The sequence below is a fragment of the Diorhabda carinulata genome, chromosome 2 (genome assembly GCF_026250575.1).
Source record: "Diorhabda carinulata isolate Delta chromosome 2, icDioCari1.1, whole genome shotgun sequence".
Taxonomy (NCBI): Eukaryota; Metazoa; Arthropoda; class Insecta; order Coleoptera; family Chrysomelidae; genus Diorhabda; species Diorhabda carinulata.
The window spans coordinates 966,546-989,387 of NC_079461.1; the positions used below are offsets into that span (position 1 = coordinate 966,546).

At 31.9% G+C, this 22,842-nt stretch overlaps 2 protein-coding genes across 6 annotated transcripts in view; one reads left to right on the forward strand and one right to left on the reverse strand.

The window, feature by feature from the left end:
* The window catches only part of LOC130903455 (DNA-dependent protein kinase catalytic subunit-like), a 31,658-nt gene extending 22,126 nt beyond the window's left edge, over nt 1-9,532 (reverse strand). The window contains exons 1-8 of the mRNA XM_057815558.1: nt 9,098-9,532; nt 8,685-9,038; nt 8,324-8,626; nt 8,066-8,274; nt 7,572-8,007; nt 5,614-6,822; nt 2,423-2,625; nt 488-2,358 (exon numbers count right to left, since the gene is read on the reverse strand). Coding sequence (XP_057671541.1) covers nt 488-2,358; nt 2,423-2,625; nt 5,614-6,822; nt 7,572-8,007; nt 8,066-8,274; nt 8,324-8,626; nt 8,685-9,038; nt 9,098-9,233 — 4,721 coding nt within the window. The 5' untranslated portion in view covers nt 9,234-9,532. The remainder of the gene's footprint in view (nt 1-487; nt 2,359-2,422; nt 2,626-5,613; nt 6,823-7,571; nt 8,008-8,065; nt 8,275-8,323; nt 8,627-8,684; nt 9,039-9,097) is intronic.
* Nucleotides 9,533-9,708: 176 nt separating this feature from the next.
* Nucleotides 9,709-22,418, forward strand: LOC130890931 (tetratricopeptide repeat protein 14 homolog). Of its 5 annotated transcripts, none has more exons than XM_057795366.1 (13): nt 9,709-10,006; nt 10,310-10,664; nt 10,723-10,848; nt 10,909-11,129; nt 13,323-13,460; nt 13,519-14,441; nt 14,506-14,839; nt 16,954-17,034; nt 19,064-19,308; nt 19,367-19,618; nt 21,311-21,803; nt 21,858-22,199; nt 22,270-22,418. In XM_057795366.1, exons 2-12 carry the CDS (start codon nt 10,314-10,316, stop codon nt 22,189-22,191), a joined length of 3,498 nt encoding a protein of 1,165 aa, XP_057651349.1. In that variant the 5' UTR covers nt 9,709-10,006; nt 10,310-10,313; the 3' UTR covers nt 22,192-22,199; nt 22,270-22,418. The 5 variants fall into 5 exon arrangements, with proteins under 5 accessions (XP_057651349.1, XP_057651348.1, XP_057651350.1 ...); XM_057795367.1 differs by having other exon boundaries at nt 9,765-10,006; nt 21,858-22,219; XM_057795365.1 differs by having other exon boundaries at nt 9,733-10,006; nt 21,858-22,418.
* Nucleotides 22,419-22,842: the final 424 nt, after the last annotated feature.

Consider the following 22,842-nt stretch of genomic DNA (forward strand, 5'->3'; position numbering starts at 1 on the left):
CCACGAAGGAAAATTTAGTTTTTTGATATTGGTAGACATGTCAACTGTCAAAACAAGTAGTTCAAATGTCCAATATTAGTTAGAGATTATTTGTTATTGTATTTTCGTTGTTTTTTCAAAATTAATTGTTTTCTAGTGATTTTAGGGTGCATAAACAAAAATCCAAAGAATTGAATAAATATACTGGATAATGGTGACTAAATTTATAAAAAATCTCTACACGTTCATTTAAGTTGGGGTGTTTTAGTTTGAATTTAGTGAAAATTCTCGCCCATATAATTCTATCGAAACAAATAACAATATATTTAATATTTCTACTTAAAATTAGCACCACTGATTCTATAGATTATTTTTTTATAAAAAAAATTCAATGACCAAATTAAAATGTAATTTCAATTTTAATGGCCATCTAACCTTTTAAATAACATTTTACACAACAATATTGAACCACCCTATATTATTTTTTTCAAATATTACATTTAATTACCTCTGATTTTCATTTAGATCAAAATCCATCATTTTCGCCATTAAATCGAACATGTCCAAATTGTCACTACCTGTACCATTTATCACACAAACTATTAACCAATTTTGAATATCAGGAGTTGTAGTATCCGATATTTGAACGAATTTTTTCAAAAATTCCATCCCAATTTTTACATTTCCACTGAAATAATCAACGAAATTGTTCCAAAACATCAACAAATTATTAATTATATCATTATACGACTTTTTATATTCTTTCTCTTCGATAACATAACTTAAAATGTAAATTATAAGTTCCATGGTGATATTTATGTTATTTTGCTTAAGGGAAAGTACTAAAAACTTTTCGAAATTATTAACAACAATTGGAATAACGCTTTCTCTAAATGTTGTTAAAAAATATACACCGAAACTAATCTTACAACTCATTTCGATACTTTGAACCTTCAATATCGAATGCGAAACTTCTATTATCCTATTGAACACAATTTCATCGTCCATAACAAATTTCAACACACCCTGTATGTAATTATAAGTAGTATCTTGTAAATTATTGATAAAAATAGTTCCATCTTGTTCTTCTTTTAATAAATTTTCCAGAAATATAAAAAGTAGTTTAGTAATATGCTTTTTAAGCGCCATTGTTTTCCCAATGGACGTGTTGTTGATTAAAACCACCCCTTTAAGTAAATTCCTCTGTTTCAAAGGCACATTTCTATCTAATTTTATAGGGGTAAATTGGTAATTTTTTATAATATCTTCAATACATTTTTTCAACCCTAATTCATTAGGGAATTTATTAGGTATCGTATTAAGGATAACTGTTAGTATATCTGTAGTTGTCCTGTTGTTTAATCCTTGGGGTTGAAGTATGATATTTGTAATAAAATACCAAATTTCGTTCGTCCAAATGTTACTAGAACTTTTAAATAAAATTTCGTTGTGTAATAATGCGTTTATCAATTTTAGTAAAGTTGAAACACAAATTTCCTTCATGGAAATAAATAAATTTTTTTCCATATTAGAAAAATTCCAAGTTTTCGTTTCTATTAGATTTAAAGTTGTAATTAAATCAGCAGGTAATAAAATTTGTAAAAAAAATTGTATCTCTTTAAAAATACTTTGTTCGAAATCTATTTTTTCTAAATTATTAGCAACGATAAATTTATATCCATCCAAAGCGCATATAAAATGGCGTAAATATTTAAATAAACTGGCGCAGTCGATATAGGATTCCCCTTTAAGGGAATTAAATTCAATTAATTGTGTATCGTATAAACTATATACAGTATAATCGATATTTTCTTCAATAAAACGTCTTAAATTTTGATTATTTCCAGTAGATAAGGGGGCTATATTTATAAAAATCTCCATACTGACACATCTGCAATGTAAACTACTACTCGCTGTTTGTTTTAATAACCAATTAGCGAGGTTTATTAACAATCCTTGTTCTAAATCGTTAGGGATCCTTCGTTCCTTATCAAACTTTCTAAAAATCGAAGGTTTTTCTATAATAACTCTTTGTAGATGTACCAGAGCTCGTTTAGTTTGTACAACAACCGAAGTTTCTTCGAAACCCCAAACAGAATCTAAACTCTGTATAAATATATGAAGTATTTCCAACCAGAATATACTAACTAATTTCTCAATTTCCCTCAATTCTCTATATATATTGTTAAATATCAAAGCAGCCCCTAATTTTTTAGCAGGATCCGGGTGGTTACTAAAAAACCTCATTTGTTTGACTAAAACTTTGATGTTGATTTGAGGATCGAGATTTTCGTGTTTTAGAGTCCATTTCACGAATTCATTGACGCATCTGCCGGAGAAATCTTTCAAATTTGAATTAGTAGGATGGGTTATGGTTTCCTGGAAAATATTTGAGGTTATGTTGTTGAAGTATTATTATTATTATTATTAATCTGTCTATTACCATCATGGTTTCGATGACGATGCTGGTGTGCAGACTTCGAGATTGGATTGGGGACGTGTACCAGTGGATTAATTGAAAAAATAGAGGCTCAAAAATTTGTCTTACAACTTGATCTATATCGCAGCTCAATATAATTAACGGTTTGAGTAACGTTTTTAGTACGACATTCAAATCTTCTAATCCGGCTGAGCTCATTGGTTTGGCTAAAATATTTTTTAAATAAATTACGAGGGATGTCAAAATGATGTATAAGATTTCATATGTAGGGACTTTTGAAACGAATAGTTTGATTAGGTAAGGAAATTATTAGGAAAAAATTCGGGATATAGCAAGGAAATTCTAAAAATACCACTAAGAAGTTTGTAATACTCATAAAGAAGTTGATATGGGACATTCTGATACGGAAAATTGAATTTCCCGAAAAACTATATACATTTGATCTTGAAATTAACATGATTTTTCGAGAAAAAAAATATATATTGCGTGGTTTTTCACATTACTTTTGTTACAAAAGTGTATTTTCAACTAATATGTCAAAAAATCCAGAAATTCAACAAAAAATTTGACATGCTTGTATAAATAATTCGATATTGTCGAAACCATTCGAGATATCGATTAATTTTTGACACGAATCGATTGAGAAAACGTGTATCTAAGTGACATTTCATGTTAGATTTTTCAAATTCTATATTTTGAAGAATTATACAGGGAGGGAAAAAATACAACAGCCTTTTTTTCATCATACAAAGTAAGTTCTGTTCGAATTTTGCTAAATATGTGTAGAAATGGGTTTTTTGATACGAAAAGTTCGAAAAGGACATCAGTTGTTCGGAAAAAAATTATTATAGACGGTAAATTGAGGAAAATTCACGAAAATTGGATTTCCCGAAAAACTATATACATTTGATCTTGAAATTAACATGATTTTTCGAGAAAAAAAATACATATTCCGTGGTTTTTCACATTACTTTTGTTATAAAAAGGTATTTTCAACTAATATGTCAAAAAATCCAGAAATTCAACAAAAAATTTGACAAGCTTGTATAAATAATTCGATAATATCGAAACCATTCGAGATATCGATTAATTTTTGACACGAATCGATTGAGAAAACGTGTATCTAAGCGACATTTCATGTTAGATTTTTTAAATTCTATATTTTTAAGAATTATACAGGGAGGGAAAAAATACAACAGCCTTTTTTTCATCATACAAAGTAAGTTCTATTCGGATTTTGCTAAATATGTGTAGAAATGGGTTTTTTGATACGAAAAGTTCGAAAAGGACATCAGTTGTTCGGAAAAAAATTATTATAGACGGTAAATTGAGGAAAATTCACGAAAATTGGATTTCCCGAAAAACTATATACATTTGATCTTGAAATTAACATGATTTTTCGAGAAAAAAAATACATATTCCGTGGTTTTTCACATTACTTTTGTTATAAAAAGGTATTTTCAACTAATATGTCAAAAAATCCAGAAATTCAACAAAAAATTTGACATGCTTGTATAAATAATTCGATATTGTCGAAACCATTCGAGATATCGATTAATTTTTGACACGAATCGATTGAGAAAACGTGTATCTAAGCGACATTTCATGTTAGATTTTTTAAATTCTATATTTTTAAGAATTATACAGGGAGGGAAAAAATACAACAGCCTTTTTTTCATCATACAAAGTAAGTTCTATTCGGATTTTGCTAAATATGTGTAGAAATGGGTTTTTTGATACGAAAAGTTCGAAAAGGACATCAGTTGTTCGGAAAAAAATTATTATAGACGGTAAATTGAGGAAAATTCACGAAAATTGGATTTCCCGAAAAACTATATACATTTGATCTTGAAATTAACATGATTTTTCGAGAAAAAAAATACATATTCCGTGGTTTTTCACATTACTTTTGTTATAAAAAGGTATTTTCAACTAATATGTCAAAAAATCCAGAAATTCAACAAAAAATTTGACATGCTTGTATAAATAATTCGATATTGTCGAAACCATTCGAGATATCGATTAATTTTTGACACGAATCGATTGAGAAAACGTGTATCTAAGTGACATTTCATGTTAGATTTTTCAAATTCTATATTTTGAAGAATTATACAGGGAGGGAAAAAATACAACAGCCTTTTTTTCATCATACAAAGTAAGTTCTGTTCGAATTTTGCTAAATATGTGTAGAAATGGGTTTTTTGATACGAAAAGTTCGAAAAGGACATCAGTTGTTCGGAAAAAAATTATTATAGACGGTAAATTGAGGAAAATTCACGAAAATTGGATTTCCCGAAAAACTATATACATTTGATCTTGAAATTAACATGATTTTTCGAGAAAAAAATACATATTCCGTGGTTTTTCACATTACTTTTGTTATAAAAAGGTATTTTCAACTAATATATCAAAAAATCCAGAAATTCAACAAAAAATTTGACATGCTTGTATAAATAATTCGATATTGTCGAAACCATTCGAGATATCGATTAATTTTTGACACGAATCGATTGAGAAAACGTGTATCTAAGTGACATTCCATGTTAGATTCATATTTGTAAGGAATATACAGGGAGGGACTTGGAATAAATTTTTTTTTGTAAATATAACACTATATGAATTCATAGTATCTGCATTTGAGGAATGGCAACGTTGTAATAAAAAAAAAATCATCGATATTTTACAAAGCGTGTTATATACATAAAATTAGAGGTTATGAGGCAAAAGTTCAGAGTTCAGACATTAAAACATAAAAATATCATCGAGGACTTTGTGATAACCAAAAAAAAAAAAAGTTGATTTGAGACATTCTGACACTACTCTAAGAGTTTTTTATACTATATTGAGTGAAAAAGCGTCAGAATTGAGAATTTGCTCAAAACCACGAGCAAATAGAGACCAAAATCCAAGAAAAATAAACGTGAGATCAGAAATAATGGAAACTGAGACATAAAATTCCAAAAAAATACCCTCGAGAAGCTCGTAAAAACTATTTGGGTAGTATATCATTGCTATGGAGAGTTGACTTGACAATTTTGAGTAAAAATTGTCGGCATTGAGAATTTGCTCAAAAACCAACGACCAAGATCCAAGGAAAATGGAAGTGAGATCAGAAAAACTGTAAATTAAGACGTAAAAATCGACGTAAACACAACGAAAACTTGATTATCGAATTTTTCAAAAGAAAAACTTACCTCTACCTAAAAACACCATCACACACGCCTGCAACAGCTCGCAAGAAGTTATCCTGGTTTTCCTATCGCTGCTGTATAGAGCCAGTTCCACAATCCTTGGTAAAAATGTATCCAAATGCATCTCCAATTGCAGATCTTCATAAGGCAGAGTAATTTTCAAATGCACATTTTGTCCGCTGATCTGATTTTGTATAAACGTCGAATCCGAGAAGATAAAATCCCGACAGTTCCTCAAACTCTGTCTACCAATAAAACCGAGTATTTTCCTTTGCAATCTTATCAATTCGGGTTCGGTTTCCTCGACAATTTTCCTCTTTTTCAAAACCTGAACGGTCTTCCGTCTCTTTCGCACCGATTCGGAATTGTAGCCTTTGAGAAACTTGCTTCTCAAAAAACTATCCAAGCTCGGAATGATCTCGCCCAAAATCGGTTCCAGGACGTCGTCCCGTATATTATCCTGCCAATATTCCAACGTATCTATCCCCATTTCCGCCAGAGGTAGATAACTTCTTCCGATTTCGAAAATATTGATGAAAGGGGCGATACAAGCCGGCAACATATCTTCTATTACGGACACGGGGGCTTCGAGCACGATTCGCAAACAAGAAATTAACAAATCGTCCTTAAATTCGGCCATTTTGTCGAAAAGGATCGACAAAAATGACGCCACAGATTCCTTGCACGATTTTACGTCGTTATCATCGATATCGAACAAGGATATTTGTTTGGAAACTTTCAAAAAATAGGAGATCAGTTTATAAAAACCGCTGATTAAAGGAAATTGCGTGGATTTCGTCATCACGTGATCGATCATCTTACAAATGCACCGTTTTAGTAACCTCGGATCCACGTTATCGAATATAATCGAATAAAAATCGACCGTGTTCAAAAATATGACGTAATCGTTAATTTTTTCCGTTTTAAAAGCTTTTTCCACGTCGGTGAAATCGTCGTCTTCTTCTTTTAGCGATACGTTCAATTTATTTATCAAAATCATCAGAGTTTTTATCAATTCATTAACTATTCTTTCCAGTACGTATTTCCTCGAATCCAAATAGAATCGGTACTTATCGTACTGCGTGTGCGAACGCAAATTTAACAACCCCTTCCAAAGGGGTAAATAATTGTTTACGGTCACGATACTTTGAGGGGATTCTTCTAAAAACGCCTCGACGGATATGTGTTGGTGGGAACAAGAATATATCACGCCTAAAGTGAATAAATATTTATTATAAAAGGGAAAAACGTACTTTTTCCGTGTATAATGCACTTTCGGGCAAGAAAATTACCATAGAAAAAGTAATTCCATGAAAAGTGACATTTTGTCACCTGTCAACAAAGTCAAAATGTCAAACTTTTTCCCATCACAGAAACAAGTAAATGGAACTTGGTTTATGCAATCAAAATTAAAAATTTTCATAAAATTATCAATCAAATTACTAATTGAAACACACTGAAATGATACTTGTAGTTCCCGCGGAAAATTAACAGTAAATTTAAACCAAAATTAAAATAAAAGTTCGCCAACGTTCAACTTCATAGTTTAATTCCTCAATTTTGTGAGGTTATGAGCACAGAATACGTGAGGTCAGTAAATTTTTATAAGCCCAAAAGACTTTTTCGCATTAAACGTACAAACACCATACCCGATGCTCCACTTCAGATTAGTAGCATTGTATCTCGTTAACGATCAAACAATATTCAAGAAAACCGTTCGAGGAAGGACACTTCGGAAGACATCTTGGAATGGGTGACAACGAATTCTCTTTCATTTTGTTTTTTTTTAACAACACATAATATTTTCAACCTCTTGTAGAGAGACTGTTACATATAGACACTTTAATAACTAACTTAAAGGGCCCTTCAATCTAAAGGGACCTTTAGTTAGAGTGAGATTATGAAACCCGCTGCATAAACCAAGCTCGAGTAATCGAAGATTTAAAAAAAAAACAAATTACCTTGATAAACGACGTTTTCAACGAAATTATCAAAGTACTTCGTATCCTTCAGATAGAACAGTGTAAGTAGTAGAGAATCTATGATCAAATAATGATGTAGTACCGGTAACAAATGGAATGATTTTATCATTGTAATAACACCTTTTTGTAAACAAAACAATTCCGTAGTACTCAATTGTTTAAATCTCACAAAATTCGCCACAGTTTGCAAATAATCCGGTAAATATTCTTTTTCATCACTATCTTCTTTATAATCTTGTATAAAAGTGCGTTCGAACGTTTGCATTATGAACAGAAATAAATCTGTTAATTCGTGTTGTTCCAAATGTTTATAAGCCGATTGGGAAAGTTCTCTTAAGCAAAATATCGAATGTCGTTTTATTAAATTGGAAGTATTTTTAGTAAGCAAAGATTTTTTACTATAACTTACAAAATACTGAAATAAAAGATTATGTTTGAAAAATAATTTAAATCGAAAAATAGTGATTATGTACCTGAATTATATTTTTACAATCAGAATTATAGCTTTCTTCTAAACCTTTAGATAACGTTTGACAAAAAGATCTTAGAGCAGCAGAACCAATTTTTTGACATTCTGAATTAAATGTAAACCAAACTAAAAGTTTCTCATGCCAGTATTTATATTCTTTTAACAAATGATCCTTGAACATCCAAGAATAATTCGAAAAAAATTTAATAGCAGCTAAAATATATTTATTAATATGCTATACATAAAAGTAAAATATCATTACCTTTATTTCCAATTTTGATCCTTTCCTGTTCATTTAATATAACCAGATGTTTCAAATTCTTATAAAAACTGTCTATTTTCATTTTATCATCACCAAAATTCAAATTCATAGGAAAACTTTCTATGTAGTACCCATATCCATTATAAAAACCTTCAAGAACTTTTTGAGAAAGTTTTCTTTGGATTGATGCGCAATACATATCAAAACAGTACCAAAAACGTGATTTAATATCTTGAGGTTTATCTAATATGAAAGGGAATTTTTTTGATATGTAACCCAACAATTCCATTTCTTTCGCTTTGACTATACAACAAAATCATATTGAATAGCAATATTTTTAAATAAAGAAAAAAATTAGTACCTGAATCTGCAGATGTTTGTCTGATGCTCATCATAATTTTATTAACAATATTTTTATAAACAATAGTAGCACTTGTACTAACACATCCGTCATTCAATTCTAAACTTTTCTGAACTATATCGAAAAATTTACATTTAATACTTGAATCGGTTGTTGAATGAAATATTTCAGAAGCTACGCTATATACTAAAAGTATATCCTTTTCAGGAATTCTACTGTAACAATTATTTAAAATCGTATATATAATCTCTAAAGCTTTTTCACAAGATTTTTTCAAGCATTTATTTTTTCTAGCACTATTTACAAACTTTAATAGAGAATTTTCTGTATGAAATATATGAGGTAAATATGAATCTGAAACATAAAAGATATTCTAAATAAGTAAAATTTAATAATCGTATCAACGTATGTACCAATAAATTCTCGATCAGTTTGTTCTTCGTTTAAAATTCTATTGAAAGAGTCTAAAATTCTAAAGGATTCGTTATATGTCGAATCGTGTATGCTCTTGTTTAATTTACTAAAAAAAGTTTGGGGATCGAGCTCCATTTTCACTTTTAGATACAAGATAACAAGTTGGATTTAAATAACCTTTAAATTTGATTATATTAGTGACATCTATAAAAAGCGGCAATATGAATTCGTTTTACTGATCACATGTTTTTGTGATGTGCACATCTTCGGATTGGCATCAACGAAAATAATGACGTCATAAGTGTCCCCAATTTTGTTGTCAAGGGAGATATTTTTAAATTTAGGAATGCTCGGTATCGTACCCTGTATAGATATAATAATAAACAAAACGTTGGCGTTCCTAGATAAATAAGATTCAATATATTCAAGGCTAAAAACCGTGCTGATTTGTATTTTGCCTGCGAATTGCATTAGAAATGTACCTTAACATTAACTGTGCTTCAAATAGATAAAAAGTCTTCAATATAAATAGAATAGTAACTTTATAAAAAATATTTGTATTACAACTATTCATTTTACAAATATTATTTTGGAACACATTCCTATATTTAATCTACAATTTACAGCGACCCCTATTTCCGTGCTTTTCAATTTCCTCATAAATCATTTCCGATGGTAACTTGGATAGTGATTTACGATATTGTGAGATAGCTAAATTTGAGCTCTATTATCTGAGAATTTGTGAATATTTTCAATTATAAAGTATATTTTTAATGTTTGTTTAACAGTTGTGCTTATAAATAGTCAATTCAAAATATTTTGTAAGCTATAAATCATACTGCCTTGAGGCGATCAAAATGGACGTCAGTGTATGTATCAATTAGTTACTCGTGAAAAATACTTCAAAGGTAAGTATTCGAAGTTTCTTTTTATAAAAAAATGTTTAATTATAAGAATATATTTGTTATTAATAAAAAATATGCCAGTCGTAATATAAAGAGTCATAATAATTAATTATCTTATGGACGCCATTTGTATTACCTTCATGACAATAAGTTTTATCGATATCATTTTTTTATATTCGTATAGCTTGTTATTACATTCGTATTGATCTAAGTACAATGTGTATAAAAACAGAATTTTTATTAAATAAAAGACTTTTGTAATTACTACAAAGTAACGAATCAATGAATATCGTACTTGTTTTGTAGTAAAATGGAAACTGTAAATACGCAGTTGATTTCAAAAGCGATCAATTTCCATGGACAACAATTGCAAAAATTATGGGAAGGCGAATTTGGAGAAAATGATTTGACGAGAAGAAATATAAAGGACTTGAATTACAATGTCTACGCCCAAAGACAGAAGAACCTTTCATTTCAGGATAGAGGTAAAAGACTGAAACTTCAACAGTTTCTAGTCAAAAAGGGAAACTTAATATACAGTTTGGATGCAACACAATTGAAACCCACTAAAACAGTGACTGAAGATATGTACGCCATTATGCCACCGTTTGAGACTTACACTAGTGTGGATAAACAGAAAAGGGTACAATTTTTCATGCAGGTAAGTCTAATTCAGGAAACTCGCAAAGAAAAACCAACTCCATTATTCTAAATTACAGAACGTCAAAGTGGGTGATTTGATTTTGGGTGCCATTGTGAGCAAGCAACAATCAGGGATGATGTTGAAAGTTTTGTGTACCGCTGGAACCTCCGCCATCTTGTACGCTGCAGATATAAACATAAAGGTTGATTGTACCATTTTTACTAAAACGAAACGAAAGAATTTAATTACTAATTGTTTACAGGCTTTTTGTCCTGTTGCTAATGTCATTCCTGCGGTTGATAAAAAAGGAGTAGCACGCAGCTATATGATGAATGACTATGTTTGTTGCGAAGTGCTTGAAATTATAGCTGACACTGATAAAGTTGTTTGTGGTATGAAGGGAGTTACAAGGAAACCTACAGATCCGGAACATCAACCTGCTTTAGGGCTTATTAGTAATGACGATTTCCCTATTGTATACAAGTAAGTAGATATCTCTTTGGTTCGTATTTTTCCATTGTTTTTTATATAATCAATGCACCGGATTATTTTATTTCAGGATATCTGTGTTCATTTCACTTCTGCTTGTTGATTATAGGTACTGTTATTTTTTATAGTGTATTTTGTACGGTACACCAAATTTGTAAGGTTCAAATATGTTTTATTTCAGTTTAAATATATAGTTTTTCAAATTGGAAGGATCAATCTTGTAAAATTTGAATATTTTTCTTCAGTATATGACTAATTGAGTCTTGAAACTGTTTGCACCGAATTATTAACAACTTTTTATATAAACCATTTTGAAAAACAACTACTATTTTCAGAATTTTTGTGTTAATGTCGATTGATATGCCATTCTAGTATGTTTTCTAAATATCCTGTTGTTTGTCCTATATAACAATTATTACATTTATTGTTACTTGCTATATGTTACTTTTTCTCTGCTGTTTGGTAATAATTTTTCTTTTTTAAATTATATTAAAGTTTGTTTTTGAATAGCCTTCAAATCTTATCGATTATCAGTCAGAATGTAGATGTTCTTTCTAAAGAGATTTATAACCAAAAATATATGTTTATTGCCATTGAATCTTTGAAAAATAGTGAATAAATTTCTTGGGAGCTTTCATTTCGGTCCAAAAATACCCAATCCAGTTGTGTGCGCTAGCTTCAAATGATTTGTATACCATAGCTATGTACTTTGAGATCATTATTAACCTATAATTGATGGTTACTGATTACCACTTCGAATAAGATGTCTGTATCTATTAATTATACATTTGGTCAATTGGTGTGCAACTGCTTTTTGCTTTTACCAATTCTAGAATTTTTAGATGACCTGTCAGGTTTCCCAACTTTATATATATGAATAGTTTTCATTTTATTCATAACAACCTATAGATATTGGAAATTTTTCATAAAAGATATTAAAAAAAAAAATTTAGTAGTTATTTCATTAGATTTAAATCGTTTATCAAATCAATCAAGGAATTGTATAAAATTTTTGGTTTTGGAGATCAAATAACTCTGAGGTGTAGTTGATTTCGTTTCGAATTACTTCCAATTTGAAAATTAGTTACAGGAGTTATAAAATTGATGTTTAAAAAAAATAATAAGAATAGTTCAATATAATTAATTTTTTTATCGGTAAAGGTGAAATAGGTGAGAAGGAACATTAACGTGGTGTAGAGGCAGTGCTCTGCTTTGTTCTAGTGTTGCTGATTTTCGAAGACGTTGCACTAAACTATTTTTCTCTTTTTAGACCTTTTGTCTTGCCATACAAAAATTACAGATACAGCTAAAGAACAAAAATAAATATAAAAATTGTAGTAAAAATTCTGTTTAGCACTGTGGCGTTATGCATCTAGAAAAATTTGCACCTTTTGAAAGATTACGAACAAGGTGAGGCTAAGATTTTTATCACTTGGATGTGTATATATATATATATCTATCTATCTATATTGTATAGTTTATTTTTTTTTATTTTGACTTTTGTATGTACAATCCAGTTCATGTGATGTATTTTTCGCAGTACAAGCTGAAAAATGCTCCTCCCCCAGACACAAAAATTAAATAATATATATAGAGGAATTTATAACGCAGACGATTATAAAAAAAACTTTTGTTTATGTACCTTTGAGGAGATTTGTATGTTTGACAAAAACGATATTCTTTAAAATATGTTTAAACAGGAGCTGTACCAAATTGGATACTCACAATTATCTTCGATTCATGGTATGTATGATATTTTCAGGGTTATTTCTTCTAGCAAAAATGATTCCCATCCAGTTTATATAATATTTTGGGCGATTAAAATATAACGATACTCGTTTATGATAAATATCACACGAAGAATATGGTAAAAAAACAATGTAGGAATGGATATAATGATGGAAGATTTCCATTTCCACTCACACTCTTCCAATTGTCAATCTCTAGTTTCTCGGTTTTCTTTTAAATCGATATTTTTTATTTTATTTAGATTTAATTTTAAATTGATCAATGGTAACAATGTTTTTTTGAAGGAGCAAGTCTATTTTTTATATAATACGTATATATATAAAAATAAAATTGAATCTTGAATGGTGAACAGCAGAAGGTACTCGAAATGAAAACGGTTAAAATTTGTTAAAGGACACTAGGTGGTTTCTAATCGAAACATCATTTTTTGGCTTACAGAAAAGCGTCGGATTACAAGAATGAATCATACGACAGTGTATTAGAGAAGAGCATCGGGTTCAATAACCCAAATAACATTCAATATCTATCCGAGATCATGGGTACTGACAAGCATCTGAGTTTCCTATCAGGATTAAAGTGAGTCATATTAAATAATTGTTATCGATATTTATGATTAAAATAATTTCATTTTCAGGTACAAATTCCCCGATAACGAATACGCCGGTGAATTGAGACAAGTACAAGCGAGTAAATGGGCGTACCGGAATGTAGCTGACGGTATAGATCATTTCAAAGCTGGAAATCACGTTGAAGCGTTTCAATGTCTTAATAAAGCGCTTAATATCGATCCGAAGAACGTCGAAGGTCTCGTAGCTAGAGGCGCTCTTTACGCAAACAGTGGTAATTTCCAAAAAGCTATAGAAGATTTCGAAACGGCGTTGAAATTGAATCAAAGTCACGCTAACGCTAGAAAATATATGGGAGAGACTTTGGTGGCTTTAGGAAGAAGTTATGAGGAAGAAAATAAAATAGAGGAAGCTAGAAAAGCTTATCAGAGTTGTTTGGGTATCATTCCGTATCACGAAGAAGCTCAGAATTCTTTGGAATTTTTGAAAAGTAAAACTCAACCGAAAAATCTTATTGAACCGGCCGAACTTTTGTTGCCGGCTTTGAACGTTTCCTCGAAAAATACCGATGTTAACGATGCCCTGAAACAGCTTTTGAAAAACGACGAAGACGAGAAAAAAGAGAAAAAGAAGAAGAAGAAAAGCAAGAAACGTAAGAATAGAAAAAGGTCGAGTTCTAGTTCCAGTTCTAGTTCGTCTGGTAGCGGAGAATCTTCTTCTAGTTCATCGAGTAGCAGTAGCGATTCTAGTTCGAGTTCTGGCGATTCGGATTGCAAGAAAAAGAAGAAACATCGTTCGAGATCGCACAGGCGTAAAGAACGGGAGAATTCTTTGAGTCCTTTGAGTAAAAGGATGGCTCTGATGGATCAGAGCCATGAAACCCCGAATGCCGGTTATAATTTCAATAAACCCGCCGTTAATACCACTTTCGAATTTAGTTTCGAAAAATCCGAGCAAGCTAAACCAGTTGAGAACGATTACGAATCTAAAGGTAAAAGAAAAAAATTGCGTTTGTTTTACAAATTCAGCATGTTTATAGTGAATTTATTTTCAAGTGCGCACGTTTTTGGCCGAAACCAAGGGCGATTCTGATTACGAAGATAAAGTTAGAAAATTCTTGGAGGAGAGCGCCAAATGGAAGAAAGGCAAAACCGACGAAAAAAAGAAGAAGAAAAAGAAAGATAAGAAAGCGAAAAAGGAGAGCAAGAAAAAATTGAAGAAGGAAAAGAAGAAGAGGAAACAGAGTTTCGATCTTAGCGAATTGGACGAGGCGAAGAAATGGAGAGACGCCCTTAAGAAGGAATTAAATAAGGAGAAGAAGAATAAAAGGCATACTATACCGTCAGACGAGGAGGAATACTTTTTACAGAAGTCCGGTTACAGCAAAAAGTGAGTTAATAATAACTATAATAATTTTATTGATTTATAAAAAAAATGTAAATTTTGCGGTAACAATTGATAAATTGATTAAATATTGTCCGCTAATTTTTTTCTTCACATTGATTTTGTCTTTGCTTTTGTACAAATGACTAGTATATATGACTAGTATTGTGCCTCCTATTCTAATTTTGGCACTGAGGATGCTCAATGTTCACAGATGGTTTATTAGAATCGCTCTAACTACCAAAAATCTTTGTCTTTATTCCATACCCTCCCAGGTGTAGTGCATAGAGATTGAGTCCTCTACGTAAAAGGTTCTGCAGCTTATTCAGGTGTCTATTAAGGGGGCTATGCCCCGACAAGACACCTATTAGTATTTATAGATTGTCTAAGTTGACACATTCAAAAGACGTTCCCTAGTTATAGTTTCCCAGGAGTATCTTGGCCTATTTCAACCCCTTTAGATTATTCCAGTTACTGGCTTTATCCCATCTACCCCCTTTTCCATTGTTTTCTCTATTATTCTGTAGATATTTATGGATGAATATCGTATCCTTTACATAACAGAATTTCCCTGTTGCACACTCCGCTTAGCCAAGCATCTTCTCTGGTTAAAACTTCCTAGGAGTGCCTTTGTCTGTTTCAACACCCTTTAGATTGTTCCAGTTACTGGTTTCCCCCCTAATTACCCGCTTTTCCAGTGTTTTCTAAATTATTCTGTAGCTGATTATCATGTCCTCTACATGTTGCGATCTCTGTTTAACCAATGATCTTCTCTGGTTAAAGCTTCCTAGGAGTGTCTTTGTCTGTTTCAACCCCTTTAGATTGTTCCAGTTACGTTTTCAACCCCTAAGGATCTCCTTCAGTGTTTTCTTTATTATTCTGTAGTTGATTATCGTGCTCTATGTAACACAATCTGTATGTTGCTTTCTCTGCTGAACCAAGTGTCATCTCTAGTTATAGTTTTCCAGGAGTATCTTGGACTGTTTCCAACCCCTTTAGGATGTTGCAGTTACTATTTTCACACCTTTCTACCTCATTTTCTAGTGTTTTTTTTTTCATTATTTGTAACTGATTGTGGGTAGAGATTGTCTTTTACATAATGTAATCTACACATATATCCAGATGTCCATTAATGCCTTGACAAGATTTCGGTTATTCTTTTTAAATTGTCTCTAGTTATTGTGACTAGTAGTCATCCAACATTCCTTTTAACCAGTTTCGTTTATTGTTTCTTGCTTTCAGTGGTTTCTATTTTGTTTGGTGCTGTTTCTATTGCTTGTGAGTCGCTAATTCTATGGAAAAATGAAGTTTTTTTGATATAAGAAATTTTTATATTCGGAGGTAATGAAAGTTCACGATATCTTCAATCGTGCATTAATGTGAAGTAGAAAATAACTGAGGGTCAGTTCTGCGTTTTCTACAATTTATCTGTCACTACTCCCAGTCCGATCTATTTATATGCCTGAACTTTCTTATTTTTATAAAGATTAGGAGTTCTTGATCCTTATTCATCTGTCGTAGTACCTCTTGTGTTATTGGTAAGTGCAGTCTATGGGATCTTGAGGATTATCTGATAGCAAATGATCTAATTAAATTAAAATTGAGCTCACCTGTTCTTATATCGATATAGTGGTTCAAATTGAATGATGATTTGAGTCGTTTTGATACAGAAGTGAAAATTACATTGACATATTTTTCTTTAATTTATGTGGCGTAATCCTAATCGGTCCAGGGTGTCGAATTTTGAAATTACAGACCAATAATTGTCAACTAATCAATATTTTCTTCGGGGTATTTGAGAAAAAAATCTCGTGCTGATTTTTTTTCTATTTTAGGTTTCTATTTTTAGAAAATCTGTTTTAAATAACAGGTGACATTTCGAAATATTTGCTAATATTTACAAGAAGTAAAAAATTTGAAATTTAAGATTTTGTGTGAAAGATAAAAATTATATCGCATCAACTTTGAGGAAAAGACACTATGCTTACTTTACTAACATTCTCGCTAAGATTAACCAAGCTTTGAACAATATGGTGGATCTTTGTGTTATTTTCAAAATTGCCTCATAGCCGAAAAGGAAAAAAAAATTGTATTGTTTTTTTGTGTGATTTTTGTTTCAGATTTATAGATAGTTTACCAGATTTAGAAGAATTAGAATCAAAATTAAATGCTTATTATGCCCTAGAAAAGGAAAATAAACGGTACGTTTTTTGTATAAATTGAGGCAGTAGTAGTGTTTTGGTTTATAGCATGTTTTTTCCCTTATATATATTTTTTTTTGAAAAATCAACTCAAATACTAAACTATAACTTCAATTCGAGTTAAATAACGTACAATTTTAATCAATATATGATGTTTCCTAACATGAACTTTTTTACATTTTAATCGACCCTCGTATATCGATATTTCCTTACAAATAAAAACCGCATTGGTCAAAAACCTAAAATTAGAGATCTGGTAACCATGTATACAATTTGTGGTTTATTTTTAATTGGATAACAGGAAGATAAATGTAGATAAGAAAAAAAAACAAGGTGGTGGGATTTTCATGATTTTGTTTCCATAAATTTCGTGTGTAGTAGTCAATTGAAATTCAATTCAAATTACCATATGAGACATAAGTATGTATTTTTGAATTGTATGTTAATTTTAGCAAAAAATTTATCGAAAAAAAAAACTTTAATTTCATTTGGTGAGTAGATGAAGATTGAAAACTAACCTTTAGTACCTCAAAAGCATTAAAAAATGTCGAAAACTCTAAATTTCTTATGAAATTGTTTTAAATTGATGTATAATCAAATTTTTGATCAAAAACAAATTTTCTTACAATTACAATATCATTAAAAATGGAATATAAATACTTCGGAAAGCTTGGAAAACAATATAAAGACTTTTCTTTCCATAATACTATAAACCCCTCAAAATGCTTATATTGGTACAAAATTTTTCAGCAAAGATGAATTCCAACTACTTAAATTTTCACCTTCACATTTTTTTCAACTATATTATGTTTTTGAGATATAAAAATTGATTTTTAGGTTAGTTTTCAATCGAAAACAAAACAAAATGGATACAGGCATCCCATTCGAAATGTTAATCAATGACCGCCAATCATGGATCTTATGGGTCACATCTTTGAGGAGGAAGCTGACATTTTTACCAAAGAACAAGCAGCCAAAGTTATTACAGACCTAGGGTCTTCTTGTGACATTGCGGACAAGCATTTTTAAAGCATATATCAAAAATTGGATAACCGGGACAACAATAGGCAAATGCTACTTACTCTAGTGTACTCTAGATCTCATGGTTGACAAATATAAGGAAGAAGTTGCCATTTTTACCAAAGAAGAGTCATCAAAAGTTATTATAGACCCAAAGTCTTCGGGTGGTATTGTAGATAAGTTTTCTTGAAGCATATATGAAAACCTGGATGCGCAAGGAGTCCAAATTTGGTTGATACAAAGACCGAGACAACAGTAAACAAATGCTGCTTGTCCAATTTGACTATAGACCTCATCAGACACAACTGAATGGAAGAAGCTGACATTTTTACCAACAAAAGGGTCAGTAAAAGCAATTACCGAGACTTAGTCTTCTTGAGACAATCCTTTTCTAAGCATGAACAAAAACTGGTGGATACAGAGACCAGGCAACTACTGTTTGTCCAAGTTATAGAACGCTTTATGAACCAGAACTCAAATTACAGGACTTTACACTCATTGCAACCTGTTTTAAAATAGAAGATGCAGGTTCCACCACAAAATGAAAAAAACAACCAAACGCCTGGTGCTTTTTTGAAGCATTAAGCTAAGTAAGGACTACTCCAAACTGAAATCTAATTTTGAGACCCGGACTCTGTTTAAGATTAAGTAGAGAACACCAACAATAATCGTAGAAGTATCATTTCAACATTTACCATTAAATCTATGATAAAATGATGGGAAATCAAATATTTCGATACTAAATTTTGTAATTCCTTTTGAATCACAGAAAAAAAAGTTTTGTCTATTTACACAAGTTTTTATTCCCATTTATCAATGGCTAGTAAGCAAAAGAAGTATGAAATTATTTTCTTTTTACAATTTTTGTTTTGAAATAGATTTTCAAAATTTAGAAATACTCGTATGTAGTAGGAGTATTGTCAAATTGTTCCAGGCATGTATAAGCTTTGCTTCTTATTTAAAAATTTCTTTGAGATTGAAATATATTCAATTTTATTTTCGATTCCAGCGGTAAGGAGCGTAGCGAAAGTCCCGAGAAGCGCATCATAGATTCGCCGTCTCCTACGAGGGAGCAGAAGGCGCGTCAGGCGGTGGCCGAGGCGGCGGCTTCAGCTGGAGCGCAAAAGTGGAAAATGCAAATAGGCCCAGGCACGTCCGGTAATTCGAGACTCAAAAAGAAACCCGAAAGACAACCGCCGCCGGCCCCACCCGATTGGCAACTAGAAAGAGAAAGAGAAAAACGAGGCAAAAGTAGTAAGTACTACAAAAAAATGCTTATTCTGTATTGTTAACGAGAAATTTCCACTTTTAGGTTCCGCTGCGGAGGATTCTCCTCCACAGAAAAAATTATCTTCGTTGCCGCCTCTACCTCCCGCAGAAAAAGCTGTAAGCGTTCGTAAAGCGATGGCGCTCAAAGAACCGCCTCCCAAAAAACCGGAATCGCCTAAAAAATTGAAACTTACCCCGGCACCGCCATTGCCCAAAATACCGCAAGGGCAGGTGGTGCTCGATAAATTTGGAAACTTTAGACTTATGACGCCTCCAAAGGCAGAACCGTCAAACAGTGAGTCGTTTTTTAATTTTTGTATTTCGGTTTGAAATATTTTATTACACTTGCATCTGCAGTCAATGAGATTTTCTGAAAGGAAATTTGTATCTTGGTATAATTTGAAGGAATGTGTAGGAAATCACCGTGCTGATAGTTTTTTGAGAGAAAAACAATTACTCTTCTGGCTATGTCTCGCGACGAACATTGGATTACATCTCATCTTAAAAACGTGACTGTTATGTTCATATGTAAGACTGTGTTATTGCCAACAAAGTGGGATTACATTTTGAGCATCTTAGTCAACATTATTTTTTGTACGAGGGTGGATCAATAAGTTCGAGACATTTCAAAAGAAACAGATTTTTAAATTTTGTTTTTTTCCACGTTGTCTCCTATGAGGAATTAGTATAGATAAGGGATGAATTCAAATGCAAATTGGAGAAGTTTTTCCCATAGAAACTCTGCGTTTGAAAATTTGAGTTGGCATGGTGTAAAAGAACTTTTTTCCATACTGAAGTATGCCAGGCAACGAAGAAGAAGACAGTCATGCCAAAAATGACCAAAGGGCCTTTCTATGGCTTATGAGATAAAAAATTATCCAATAACTATAAACGGATGGCTGAAGGATCAGGTAGAGAAACTGTCGAGACATAAGACAATCCAAAAGATGTCAGTTAGAAACTTCTTGAGAATTAAACTGGCGTCCTATGATTACATCTATGATTAAATAATGAAAAGTGTTTTTATAATTGAATATATTCATTAACAATTGCCATTTGAAAACGAAAATCTCACTGACTACTTAATTTCTTGTAGCAACTTTTCAGAGACCAATATTAGTGATAAAGTATGTTCTTAACAATTTGGTAAACCGACGAACTATAATAAAAATTATTAAAAAGAAGAAAGTAAATTGAATTCGAAGAAGATGTGGACGAAAAATGTTAAATTTATCATAAACGATCCGTTCGAGAAGTTGAACATAGGAGAGATATTATTTGTGAAGTTTCCGGAGAAATTATGAAGAACAAAGTAAGGTTACCGCCTCGAAAAAATATAAATCTTCTTATCTATTTGTTAATATTGTTTTATATAACAAATTTTTGAAGTAGCTTGGCTTTAGTACATAAAAAACGACAGATAAAGGAAATGGATACAAGTGGTCGTTTAATTAAATTAGAAGAAAGGAAATATTTTGAATATATGTTAACACTGGATCTAATAGGAACTCGAATTATCACTAAGTATGGTTGTTAAACGTATACAAGAAAATTGTTAAAATTATATAAAATATCACCGAGTGGCGTCCGAAACTTTGTTTACTTTTTCGGAAACCAAACAACCACATTCCATCCTCATTTTACCTTCTATCATAAAACAAAATACTTTCTATTAAAATCCTTAAACCGATCGAATTTATAAGGGTAGGTTACAAGTCAATTTCATAATTTAGAAGGAAGACCGTTTCTTATAAGAAAAAATAATTACTCTTCTGGCTATGACCGCGACGAACATTGAATTACATCTCATCCTAAGAACGTGACTATTAAAATAGTATCCCCACTCCTATAACTGTATTTCCGATAACTCTAATACTCACTTCCGTTCAAGAATTGATTTTACTAAAATTGATCGGTTAAAGTGACAAAGTTTTCGACGTCCGCATGTTGAACTTGAAATATTAATTCGATTTTTATTTTCCCTTAGGTCGCAGACCGCCTGAACCGCCGGGTAGGCCGCGTAGCGATAGCCGATCGCCAAAACGACGCAGCAGAAGTCGCAGTAAATACAGTAGATCGTCGAGCGGTTCGAGATCGCGTTCGCGCAGCTACCGCTCGAGATCGAGAAGTTATTATAGCAGATCGAGATCTCGCAGCGGTTCGTATTATTCGCGTAGCCGCAGCAGGTCGCGCAGCTATTCCGGCGATAGGAGACGGTATAATAGACGTGGAGGTTTCAGAGGTAGACACCTCAACGATAGAGGAACTTATTACAAACCGAGGTTCCAGACACCAAGGCATAACGGTCAAAGAGGTAGAGGTGGCAATTATTATAATAATAGGGATTCCAGGTATCTGGATCGAGATTATCGGGGTAGAGGACGACCTTATTCTTATCAGAATAGGGGTAATAGACGACAACAGAGAGGTAGATACGGACAGAGAGGTGGATATAGAGATTATAGGGATAGAGATAGAAGGTTAGTTTTATTTATAATTGTATTTAATATATTTAATTTTTTTTTTTTTTTAAGATACTCGAGGAGTAGGTCGCGCGATCGTGATCGTAGCAGGTCGTACAGCGGTAGCGGCTCGGATACTTCCCCGCCGCCGGCGAAACGAGATAAATCCTCCCCGCCGCCGGATAAAGAGAAGATTAATAAATATTCGGACGGGGATGCTCCAGTTCGACACGAAGGACCGCTTTCCGAAGGGGAAGATAGGGATGATTATATCAGCACCGATACCAATAAATTGATCGATAGAGAAATGGGAGGTAAATGGGCGGATAAAGATACAGAAAATTCAGCTGTAGAGGAAGTTAAAGAGGAAGCTTTAAATGAATCCGGAGAAGTGAAAGATGATTAAATCGAAAGGTTTGTCGAGTTTATTTTATGTAGGTTTGTTCATAACCATTTTTTTTCTTAAATACGTTCATATTTTTAGTTGTAGATTTTCGGCACAGTACCGTGTGGCAAAAAAAATGTTATTATAAATGTTCTACTATAAATGCCTTTTTATAAGTTGGATTAGTATAAATCGTGTTTATAATTTGTATTGCTCCAGTACATTAAATATTAAGTCAATTGTATAAATTCTTTTTTTCCTATAACCTTTTTTTTCAGCTCTTACTTAAGTTAGGTTTGTGGCTACACTGATTTAACTAAAACTGTCGATAGGATATTTGACAAATTTTGAAAAAGTTCTTTGAATGATCTCCAAATTTACACGTTGAATTTTTAACTTTTCGCTAGAACACTTGTTACCAATATGGCGGTGCTGTGACGTCAATACATAGTAAGCTTGTGAACAGTTGACGGCCTTTGTAGTCTTTATTTGACGTCGTCTGGTACATAGTGCCTTAACGGACTAATACTACTTGTGGACTGTTACACAGCTAACCAAAAGAAAGTGAATTGGATGGTTTTAATCAGGTGTTTACTATTTAGTGACGTCATTAGTAGCTGATTGTTACACCGTTTGTTTTCAATCGAAAATGTTTGTATTTGGTGAATTTTT

Bases quoted from the DNA above. Each gene is read 5' to 3' on its own strand.
- LOC130890931 (XM_057795366.1), top strand. From the start codon at position 10,314: ATGGAAACTGTAAATACGCAGTTGATTTCAAAAGCGATCAATTTCCAT. The intron at 13,461-13,518 runs GTGAGTCATATT...TTTCATTTTCAG, and splicing joins AGTTTCCTATCAGGATTAAA to GTACAAATTCCCCGATAACG. The intron at 21,804-21,857 runs GTTAGTTTTATT...TTTTTTTTTAAG, and splicing joins TATAGGGATAGAGATAGAAG to ATACTCGAGGAGTAGGTCGC.